Genomic DNA, 12,071 nt, shown 5'->3' with positions numbered 1-12,071 from the left:
TTTAACACATTTTGATACATGCACCCTGCATTCTGTTCAGAGTATATGGCACAGAGCTATAAAATAGTTTTTCTTCGAGGCTATTTCTTTTCACAAGATAAATCATTTCTAAGCTAACAGCTGTCCTTTTTCATAACTGTCAAGGGAGGGAGCAGGGAAGCCTCTTTTCTGAGAAACGAGGAGGAAACATCAGAAAAGCCCTGGCTTTGCCTGTTTAGTCTGCTGAATATGGCTATCTGGAAAGCTGTCCTGTGACCAAATGCACTCCTTGCTCCCCAAACTCAAAACTCAGGTTGAACATGGCAGACAGGAACATGCAACAGTAAAGGAAATACAGATTACTGAGGCTTGTATCACTCTATTAGTCCTCATAAGCACCTATGAAGCCAACACTATAATTAGTCCCATTTTATACCGGAGGAAACTGAGGCATCGAAGAGAAGGGAGTTGCCCAAAGTCACAGAGTTAGAAAATGAGAGCAGGAGTTTAAGGCCAAGTAGCAGCGCCCTCAACCCCAACCATGAATATATAACATCTCCAAGTGACTGCAATGTGAGCAGAAGTCACCCTGGCTACTACATGCCATTGGTGGGCCAGCACATAGATGATTTCTACTAACAAAATACCAGAGAAAAATAGAAGCAAAATATTAGAGGAAAATAGAAGCAGTAATTGTTACAGAAAAAGAAAGGCAACCCAGAAGCTTTAAAAACAGGAAGCGGACAGCCTGAGAATACTGGAGGCAAAACCACAAACAAAACAAAAACCTGTGAAAATCAGGCACAGGATCTCAAAGTCATGGAGTTGAGAATCACAGAACCCTGCTCAGATTCCTGAGTCCTAAGTGGCTACTGCATTTAATCACTGAGGCTGATAAGGCAAGAATGCTGCTACCATGTTGTGGAAATATTCCATCAGAAAAGCAAAGTATTTCATATTTTGAGAAATTTAATTTATGTTCAATACCTCACTACCTGATGCTGCCCATTAAATGATGCTGGACTTATCTATCTTCCCATTTCATTTCATAACTACAGACTTTATTCAAGGTTCTCGGTCCCCCCCACCCCCATGTCCTGTTTCTGACCTGGGACCCCATGTTGCATTTAGTTCTTTCTCCTTAGTCTCCTCGGGTCTGTGGCAGGTACACAGTCTTTCCTTGTCATCGATGACCTTGTCACTTTTGGTCAAGTATTTTGTAGACTGCCCTTGAATTTGGATTTTTCTGATGCTTTCACACAAGTTGACTGAGGTTTAGGATTTGGGGAAGAACTCCACAGAGGTGATATGCCCTTCTCAGCACCTTACATCAGGGTGCACAAGGTACCACTAGTCTTATTAACTATGATGCTACACTCGTCATCTGGTGACGGTGGGGGTCTGTCAGGTTTTCCACCGCAAGTTACTATTCTTCCCTTCATAATGAATAAATATCTGGGGGGTGGGGGAGGGATGCTTGGAGGCTATGCAAATATCCCATTTCTCCTTAAACTTATACCCACTAATTTTAGAGTTCACTGATGGATCTTGCCTGCAACAATTATTACTATGATGTGCTAATGGAGATTCTCTTTTAGTCATTCCTTCTACATCTATCAGATAAAATTCTTCTGTAAGGAAGAGTTGTCAATTTATATGTGATGTGCTTTCTCCTAATTGAAGGAAACACACGTACAGACAACTAAAAATACAGATAAAACTTTAAAAGTCCTTTTTAAAAAAACTTACTTTACACATCCATATTTCAAAGCCAGCAGTCAAACTACTGTTTATTTACTTTTATAACAGCTTTAATGAAATATAATTAACATACCATACAATTCACCATCTAAAGTATGTAATTCAATGGTTTTAAGTATATTCAGAGAGTTGTCCATCACCACTATCAATTCAGACCACCATTTATAATAAATATTTAATTTCTAAACTATGTGTGTGCATATATGTGTGTGTGTGTGTGTATATATACATATATACACACACACACACACACACATATATATATATATATATATATATATATATATATATATATATATAATGAGAGAAAGAGATCTACTACCTTTCCATTCCTATAATGAATTAAAATGAAAAGTAGAGGCTTTCTGCATCCTCAAACTAAACCAACTGAGCCTATTCATAATGATTTTACACACAACTAATACAAATAACAAGGAGATAAAAGAAGTGATCATTTACTTAGAGTCATTAAAAAAGCATGGCAACTGTCACAGAAAAATGGTCCCTGGGAAAAGTATAACCATTTTGAAAATAGGACAGGTCCTCTCTGAATCGCCCCATGTGGACAAATCCATACCTTCAGCCTCATTACTGACTGTAAATATGTAGAAACTTTTGCCCTGTGAGCACACAGCCCTGGGGTTCTGAATAACAGATTAAGGTAAACTCACAATGATAGCCAAGCAGGTGCATTTCCAGTGAGGTCTTTCAGAGATGAGCTAAGATGTTGTCATAGCTCACATGGTTAACTGATTAGGATTGATGTGATAAAAAAGAAACCGCCCACATCTTTGGTTTTCATTTCTTGGTTCTTCACAAAGACATAGAGCAGCTATTGTTATTGGCATGTGTAGTTTCGATCTATCACCCACAGCTCATGACAAACGAGCAGCAGACCTTCACTGCAGAGGTGAGGTCACACTGAACAGGCCAAGTGCCCATACTCCAATTACACATTTGTGACGTGGTTACATCCCCCACAGGAACGACCAAGGGGAATAAGAGAAGAACCTCCCTCAAGTCAGAACAAGCTGAGAAGGTGAGATCTTCCCCAGATAATGCATGACTCATTGTGGGCAAATCACAGTATCTGTCTCCTCCTGTACTTCTTTACTCCTACTGTGATCATGTCTCCATGCAGAGTGAATGAACGCATGTCCTGGTGTCAACTGAGCATCTACTATAAAACCTAACATTCATAGGCATTACTTCAGTTAATCTTCACAACAACCCTAAGAGACTGCCTTGTCATCACCATATCACTGTAACTTAGAGAAGCTAAGGGACATGCTTGCAGTCTCAAAGCCAAGGCTTTCAGAACAATCCTTAATTTTGAGTTCTGGCCCTTCCCATGGCACTAAATCTGCCTCCTGTGACTGTGACATGAAGAGCCCTTGACTCCTTCCTGGGCTCCCTTCCTTCTCTTTTTAAAAAAGATTTTATTGATTTATTTTTAACACAGGAACAGAGAGGGGATGAGAGAGAGAGAAAGAGGGAAACATCAATGTGAGATCGAAACATCAATCGCTGCCTCCTGCACACCTCCCACCAGGGATCTAGCCCACAACCTGGGAATGTGCCCTGACTGGGAATCGAACTGGCAACCTTTCAGTGCCTGGGAAAATGCTCAATCAACTAAGCCATACCAGACAGGACCTGGGCTCCCTTATTGATTCCTCCTTCCCCCATCCCAAACCCTAGGGCTATCTTTGGAAGTTCAAGCTTAGAGAGCTGAGTGCCATGGTGCTAGCAGTGTACCCCACAGCCCCCCATTATGCTTCCTGATGAAAACCTCTCACTTTCAGTCACTGAAGAAGTCAATGCTTGGGTGTGGGAGGGTTCTCTCTAACCTATGACCACAGGACCAAAGCCCTTGTCCTTTGACATGACTATAGTTTCTTGGTAGGTTGTCATAGAGCACAGACTATTTCATGAAATATTAGGTAAGAATTCTCCAGCTATGAACTGAGAAATAAGTTACAGATACATAGGACATGTGTGCTAGGAGAGAAAGCAAATGACTCCTTGACATTGCCTTGGTTCTATTTAGTTCTGCTCAGGCTTCTCACTTCAGTCCTTCTTAGGCTACCTGTGCAGATGTCTATCTTTCTGTGTGTCATTTAAGAATGAAACATTTAAGCCAAAAGGAAGTTGTACCTACTATATGACAGGTGCGCTGAACACTCGGGGAAAATATAAGTTGTTTTTTTTTTAACACATGGGCCCTGCCTGCATTCAAAGAGCTCACAAAGAGCATAAGAAACATAAGGCAAATACTGAATATTGTGTATAGCTATAATGTTATAGCACTAATAGAGAAGTCATAGAAATCTGTAATGAAGGTGAACCATGAAAGGAAAAGAGGAGTTTTTAGGGAAAAGGGAAGCAATGAGTACTGCAGGTAAGAGGAGCAACAGGGCCAAGATATGCATGTATTCATTTGATTAATATTTACTGAACATCTTTTTGCTAATTTCTTGGTTCTTGCATGAAACTCCTTCCACTAGACAAGCATTCCCCCAATAGGTGCAGCTTGAAAAAAGAAATCTGTGGTCAAAGAGGCCTAAGGATGCTGCATACCACATCCATCTATGGAGACCTAAGTATACATACTAGCATATTAAAGGCTCTGAGAAGTCCTGCAGTAAAGAAACCTTTTCAGTGTTGTTTAACCTAGAACTTTCCAAATTTACCTGATCACAGAACCCTTTTTCTATACTTGACACCTATTTCCATCCAGAGAAAATACTGATCAAGGAAACACTGCTTTACATCAGGATAGGAGGGAAATGGGGGGGGGGGGTCTGTGACAAATCTACATGGGAGCTAACTCTGACTGGATAAGGTGACAGCAGCAACAAAGGAGATTAAAGCTTGTAGACAGGAAGAGTCAAGAGACCCTGATAAAGGATTAGGAGGAGCTAGTCTGTGGTTCCTGCTAATGAGAAGAGTTAATCACAGTGCAGACAATATAACGTAACAAGCCAATGACACACATATGAGGCAGTGACAAGTTTAGAGGAAAAACCTTCCCAAAAACTGTATGAGCAAGCAACTGGTACTACATTGCTCAAAAACTGTTTCTTGAGGGAAGACCTTATATGTCAGATTATAATCTATATAATCTTTAAGGCAGATCTCAGTTTTCTGCCTTTCAAGCTTAGGGTGATAGCTCATAACGATTCACTCAGTTACCCAGTGCTTATAATTTATAAAGTGCTCTACAGATGCCTGCTCTCACCTGATGGTCACCATAGGCACTAGAAGCAGAGAAGGCAAGAGTGCGGTAAGGACTTCCCGAAGTCAAGCCTGGCGTGGAGACCAGGTCTTCTATCTCTTCCCTCCTTCTGCTCCACTGTAATTCTAACTTTCTGGGACAGCCCTAGTCTAAGATGTCCTATGATCCCTGCCCCTAACACCATCAAAATATCCCAGAAATTATACTTCCAGATCCAATTCATCTATCCCTTCTGGAAGGGGCCCAAAGATTCCTTTTTTGCTCAAATTCCTCTTGGTAAATAGGGTCAATTTAATAGATGACAAGATTTTCAGAAAACTTTCAATCATTATTTAGAAAACTTATACAAGGTAATAGAATACGCTAATAGTTTTGTCCACCTAGATTTTTTTTTAAGTGAAGTCAGCAACTGTACTCCCTAATGAATAGAAACTCACATACACAAAATCTAAATGGCAGCACACACAACAAATCATTTTTGGCTTTGAGCTCTATTTCTCTACTTAAATATAGCTCGGTTTGAAGCCTGGAGGAAATTGTTTCTCCCCAGATAATGAAACTGTACTTGGAAAGCCATGTTTTTGTGCTCCTCCCTGATGTAATTCTTCCCTGTCATGCTCGGTGATGCTTGATGCACCCAGAGCTCCTTTCTGAAGGCTGCAAAACATCAGCCCAGCAAAGAGGCTGTCTTGAAAGTGCGCAGGAATCAAGGAAATTTCAGATAGGCTAGCTGATACACATGTGTCAAAGAGTACAGGGAAGGCAAGGTCTAATACCTACCCCACTGGTTCTAAACCTGGGGTGATTTTACCCTTTACCCCCTCAGGGAACATTAGGAAATGGCTGGAGACAGTCTTGGTTGTCACAATGGGAGGAGGGGGAGCTCCTGGCACCTAGTGGGTAGAAGCCAGGAATGCTGCTCAACATCTCAGTGTATAGGACGGCCCCCATCACAGTTATCTGGCCCAAAATGTTGATAGTGTCAAGGCTGAGAAACCCTGCACTGTTAACAAAGCAAACAATGAGTGCTGTCAATAAACCTGAATGCAGTAATGACACAGAGTAACTGTGCTCGGTCCTATGGATTCTGACACAGTGAAATAATCTGGATATCCCAGCTGACTGCCACATTATACCTGTTAGGCTGAAATACCAATACAGCTAGTTTTCAAATCTGTTAATGAATGTGGATAAGAAGGAACATATTGGATTAAAGCCATGACAACAGGCCATCATCTTGACCAATAAATATATCATTGAAGTAAATATTTGAGAGTACCAAACAGTGAAGTGGGTATATGTTTTAACTGACTCTCTCTTTAAAAAAAATAAAAATGGCAAATATTTAAACTGTAAAAATAAACAAAAGGTACAAGTGGGAGAACTAAGTCAAGTGTGAAAGCTGAGGACCAGCTCATAAACTAAACTGATTTCATGTGCCTAACGTCCATCGCATTAATTTTTTGTGGTTCGCTATGACAGAAATGGGTACTTCTTGACAGCCACCAGGACATCTCTGTTCCAATAATGTAATACTATAGTGTTCTTGGCAAGCCTGCACTCCTCCAGTTAGCTATGTCATAAGGTTCACCCACACTAACAAAATTTAAAATAATTATAAAACATTTGATTTCAGGAGACACAGAAATACCTGAGGAAGTGGTCTCTGAAATAAGAAACCGACTAGCTCTCCAGTAAGATGTGAGGAGAATCACCTTTACTGTCATTTATCATTAGCTTTTAGAAATCCCAGAAGACAGCATAGGTTGCAGAAAAAGAAAACAACTCAAGTGAGAAGCATCTTTTTGCAGTGTAGAAAGAAAATGGAGGTGCAGAATATTTTTCCAAAAAGAAAAGATATTAAAAATGCAAAATGCTACTTCTTTTATACTACATGAAAAAAAAATCACAAAACCAAATTGGAGGGCATTCCAAGTCATCTGCTACAGACCTGAAGGCTGTATATTATTTCACATGTTGTACTACAGATTAATAGAAAATTTTAGAAGTAGGAGAAAAAAAAAAACTAACCTTAAGGTTATCAAAGGTTTTGACAGTCTGCGCCAAGTCACTGACACTCCCTGGTGATGTTGTCCCCTGTCCCCTAGGACCTGAGGACACCTGTGAGCCGTCAATGACCTCAAAGCCAGAAAGCAAGGCCTCTGAACAGCCGCAATGAGACTCCTTCGCTCTCTGACCCGCTATCAGGTATGTCTTCAAACCTATGGATAAAAATTACAGTCAGCACAAGTTGAAACCACTGTTGGTTGAAATGCAGCTCCATCTTGCTCTCTGTGCAGGACCTGCTCCTAAAAAGTTGAAAGTGAAGTGAAACTGTGAATATGTCATATTTTATTGCTGACTTCCATCTTTTCAGAGATGCGCAGCCTCAGGGGAACATTTGACTCCAAGAGACACCATTTACTCATATTATGTTTTCTCTAAATGATGGCTGCACATTTTATCTTTGGGGGCTGAAATAAGCATTAAAAAATTCCTCCTTGAAAGGGTCACATGACCTCTTTGTGGCAGCAGCAGAGCCAAATGATGGTGGACCCTCTACATTTCTTGGGTTTATTTTCATCTCACAATACCAGTCACTGACACATGCAATGGTAGGTCTAGTTAGTTGTAAGGGTAATCTAGAGTATGGACCATTTGACCTGTATCAGGGATTGCAAAACTACCATGAAAAGTGAGATCATACTATGCACCAACAGGTAATTAAAACCTTCCTTGATTCAAATTTAGTGAGTATCTATTTTCTGTTGAATCCAGACATCCATAGCATAAACATCTGTATTTTGTCCAGCTGCAGGCTACGTGAACTTATCCTCTCACAAAGTCCTCATTTTTAAAAAACTTGGTTAAATGGACAATTTACCTACATCTTTGCGTTCTTGTTAAAGGCTGAAATAACCCACTAATGTGCACTGCGCTGGGAAGCAGCTGTGACAGGCACACAGGTCCTTGCTCTGGGTGTTCAGAACCATCTTCTGGGGAAACATGAGGAGGAGCTTTTCCAGGCAGAGCTCAACGGATTTCCGAAACAGAAGTAAATCTGATTTAAAACATTTTTTAAAAATTCTCACCCGAGGATATGTTTTTATTGATTTTTATAGAGAGAACGGGAGAGAGAGAGAACATCAATAGATTGCCTCCCATACTCGCCCCAACAGGGGATGGAACCCACAACCTTCTGGTGTACAGGACAACGCTCCAACCAACTGAGCCACGCAGGCCAGGGCAGAAGTGAATCTGATTAAGTAAATCCATTGTTAGTCCTCACTGGAATTTAAGCAGACTGTAAATGTATTGAAGGGGGTAACAATGTAATTTACTCAATAAACCTTTATTTTAGGCCTGGTGTATGTTATACAGGGTGGGGCAAAAGTAGGCTTACAGTTGTGAGTATGGGAAACACAGCTGTGAGTATGGGAAACAGAGTTTACTACTGTATTATTATTTATTAATTATTGTATTATTTACGAACACATGTAAACCTACTTTTGTCCCACCCTGTACACAGAGAATAAAATCAAGAACAAAATGGGCCTGTCTTGGAGAGTTTAAGCTCCAACATAAGGTGGTAATGAAAAGCTGTCATGGAAACACTCAATCAAGAGGTGATGTCTCTACACTGCCAAACTGTACAGTTTCTTACACTCAGTACATATTTTTAAAATGTTTTAAAATCAATTAATCAAATAACCTAGGGACTACTTAATCAATAATCCTTAATCATTTTATAATTATACCATCAATTCACCACTTAATCTTTGTTCATCTCCTCTCTCCTCATAATACTATATGGTGTATGTTTTTAGGTCAACCTTCTAAGAATTTGGCAAGAGCCCTTAAGATACCTAGAGACAACCCTGAGTACAGCTAAACCCCAGGTGGGAAACAGAAGACTTAGATAAATAATTTTAGATGCTACTACCCCAAAGAAGATAGTTACATGCTCACTGTTAACTAAAGTCCTGAACTTCCTTTTTATTTCCTCCAACAAATATACACATCCCAATTTATGTATAGGATCAATCACAGTTTAACTAATTACATGCATAATCCTGAACTAGAAATGTGAACTAGAATACAATGGAAGAGTAAAAGCAACTTTATATGAATTTCTCAGGCTCTCATCACAGATAATACTGAATTGATTTTGTCATTTCATCTTGGGAGAGTTGAAAAACACAACCTTTGTGTGCTAACCAGAGAAAAGTCCTATTTCTGGCCTGTCTTAGAGTCTCTGGGCTAGCAGGGCTTATTCCTAGTTCATCATAGAAGTACATGAAAAGGGTGGTTCCTAGAGCTGCTCTAATGGTCTCTCCCCTGACTCCCAAGGGAGCATATGCTGTCACTGCAAAGAGACATCTGGGAGACCAGGAAGAGGGAAGACACTTTTTTTATTGCAGGAGGTGAGAAGCTGCCACTGAAGGGAGAGGTTTTCCATTGTCTGCAGCTGGTCCTGACCCCCAGAAGAGTGTTTCCTGAGAGATGCCACTGGCTCAAGGCTTCCCTGGTGGAAGCTGCTGCTCCCTGTGGTAAGGACTGTCAAGAAGCATGAAGCCAGAGAGGCCCTGTTCTCAGCTCTCAAACCCAGGAAGAGTCCTTGGTCAGGTAACTGCCTATCCCCTCCCTATGCAGCTCCAGACCTGCAAGAGCCATTGAAGGAGGCCTTTCCTGGAGGTATAACAGGTAAAGCTGAGAAAAGGCTGCACCAGCAGATGTGAAGGGCAGTAGCCTAAGTCCCACCAAGACATGCATGATGCTGAAGCCAGCACTTTAAAGCAGGAGGATGCCCACCACCAGGGAGGGTGAAGCAATAGCACCCAGCTCTGTAGTCACAAGCTCTGACGCTGCCTTAGGGTGCACATCCCTGAGGTTTGTTGTAACTACTGTGAATTGTGACCATCGAGTCACTGCTCATTTATCACTTATTAAGCACTTCCTATTTACCATGCACTGTGACGAGTGCTGGGAGAACAAGCTAGAATAAATCAGCTCTGACTCCTACCTGTATGGGACTATCACTTGAAGAGGGATCTAGACAGCAGGCAGGATGAGAAAGTGATGGTGCTCTGGAAAGCACAGGAGGGCAGCACCTTGCAAAGACTTGGAGGTTAAGGAAGGCCTCCTGGATGAAGTGAAAGACAAAGAGAGGTCAGCCCAATTAAAGCCAGCAGGGCCAGGGGCTGAGGCAGCTGTCATCAGGCTACAGGTGCCACTACATGAGTACATGAACAGGCCCTCCAAAAAGGGAGCTTTTGACAGGCAGAGTCGAGAGATCGAAGTAAGTTTAGTGAGACTGGAACAGAGAATGAGTGTGGGTGAATCACCAAAGATGATCTGGGGCCATGCATGTGAGGTATAGATCAGCTCCAAGAGTCTTCATGCTGGGGGCAACAGGGAGGGTGTGAAGAGTGGTGAGCAGGCCCAAGGCTTAGGAAAGGCCAGGGAGCTGTGGAACTGCCAGCCACAGTGGGTGGGAAGGAGTTAGGGAACATGGGAGTCAGGAAGTTAATGGTGGGAACAGGAACCTACTCCTCCCAAATGTGGTGGTGACAGCACAGTGCTTCTACACCAGGCCCTGGAGAGATGGGTAAGGGTGCAGCTTCTGCAGAGCAGCCTCAAATTCACGCTCCATCACCTCCTCACTGCATGACCTAGAGTAAAATGCCCCAGCACTCTGCATCTAGGTTTCCTCATTGTGAGGTAAGGTTAAGAATAGGACTCACCCACATGGCTCACATGAGGATTAAACAATGAACACATGTGGAGGCTTTACAACAGTGCCCGGTACAGAGTAAAACTCAGCAACGTAAGCTATTATCATCAATGTGGATGTTTAACCTGCTTATCATTGGAGTCTTTTTCATGCTCCTTCTATGGACAAAAGCATATGCAAAATGGTTAAATCAATAATTGCCCTGAATTTGTTTCTTATTTGAATTTTTCTTTAGGAAGCCCCCAACTTGCAGTGATGACACACTACTGCTAGTATTCCCAAGGTCAAACGTACATATGTATCCATGGCGAGCAAAATTAATGAACAAATTAAGTATCTTTTTATTTATGCTTTGATACAAAGCTAAATTTAAAATGAAACCTTTTGCCAAAACTAGAGGGACATCAGCATGATAAAGTAAGGCAGAGCTTAGCTGTCTAATGTAAAATACCCAGGAAATGTATTAGGTCTGAGTGGCTGAGTTCCAGCCTTGTCAAGTCTAAGGCAAGAGGGTTTATAAGAGATAAGAATTTAATGAGTAACCACGCATGTGGATCCTGGGGTCCAAGTTCATAAGAATGGTTCTTTAGAAGCAGAGGATCAAAATGAGGCAGCTAAATGATTTTTGTTAAGTATAATGTAAACAGGAGAATAACAAGATTTCTTATGTTTTTTTTCCTGGTAACTGATTTTAAACCTCACCAGCATTTATGCTTTTTATCAAAGCTTAATTTTACAAAGGCTGAGGGGTGGGGTTACACAATTCCTATTGGGCTCCTGTCTGACAGAGGAGCTTGTCTCTGGCTGCTTGTTTCGAGGAGAGTGACGTGGTTAACATTCTTAAGCCTTCTTAAGTATATTATCAATTATTTCAGGACAAAAACTGTGCCTTGCACACACAACTGGTGCTTAGTTTTGGTGAACTGAGTGTAATTCGAGTGGATGCCATAGTCCAGTTTGGAAAAGAAAGGCTATTCTGGCCTCCTTCCTGTATCATGGTCTTGTCTTCTACGGTGGGATGTCTGCTTTGGAATGAGATATCCTCAATCACCAAGAATCAAGGACCTGACAACCCAACAGAAAAAGGAGAATAATCAGGAAGAAAAGAATGTTTGAAGGCACAGCCTTGGGAGTTAGCAGCATAATATAACAAACTCCAAGGAGCTTGCATCGCCAGTGACTTGAAACAATATCCATAAGAGAGGCAATCAGATTGGGCTAGTTCATGCTAAGAGTTACTTCACCTTGTATCACAGTTTTCTTTATAACTAGGTCTGTAATGGCTGAGTAGCATGAAGATTATTTAAACTAAAATCTAGTCAGTCAGTAAGAAAAATAAAGATTAAAAGTGCTCATAAT

At 41.2% G+C, this 12,071-nt stretch overlaps 1 protein-coding gene across 2 annotated transcripts in view; it reads right to left on the bottom strand.

Moving 5' to 3' along the window:
* Positions 1–12,071, bottom strand: part of ADCY9 (adenylate cyclase 9) — a 122,070-nt gene that overhangs the window by 28,983 nt on the left and 81,016 nt on the right. For both annotated transcript variants that reach the window (XM_016211347.2, XM_016211348.2), the window contains exon 2: positions 7,010–7,200. In XM_016211347.2, the coding sequence (XP_016066833.2) occupies positions 7,010–7,200 (191 nt within the window). The remainder of the gene's footprint in view (positions 1–7,009; positions 7,201–12,071) is intronic.

This window comes from Miniopterus natalensis, chromosome 3, assembly GCF_054644295.1.
Source record: "Miniopterus natalensis isolate mMinNat1 chromosome 3, mMinNat1.hap1, whole genome shotgun sequence".
Taxonomy (NCBI): Eukaryota; Metazoa; Chordata; class Mammalia; order Chiroptera; family Miniopteridae; genus Miniopterus; species Miniopterus natalensis.
Note: the sequence above shows the minus strand (reverse complement) of the source record. Positions and strands in the feature narration are given on the sequence as shown.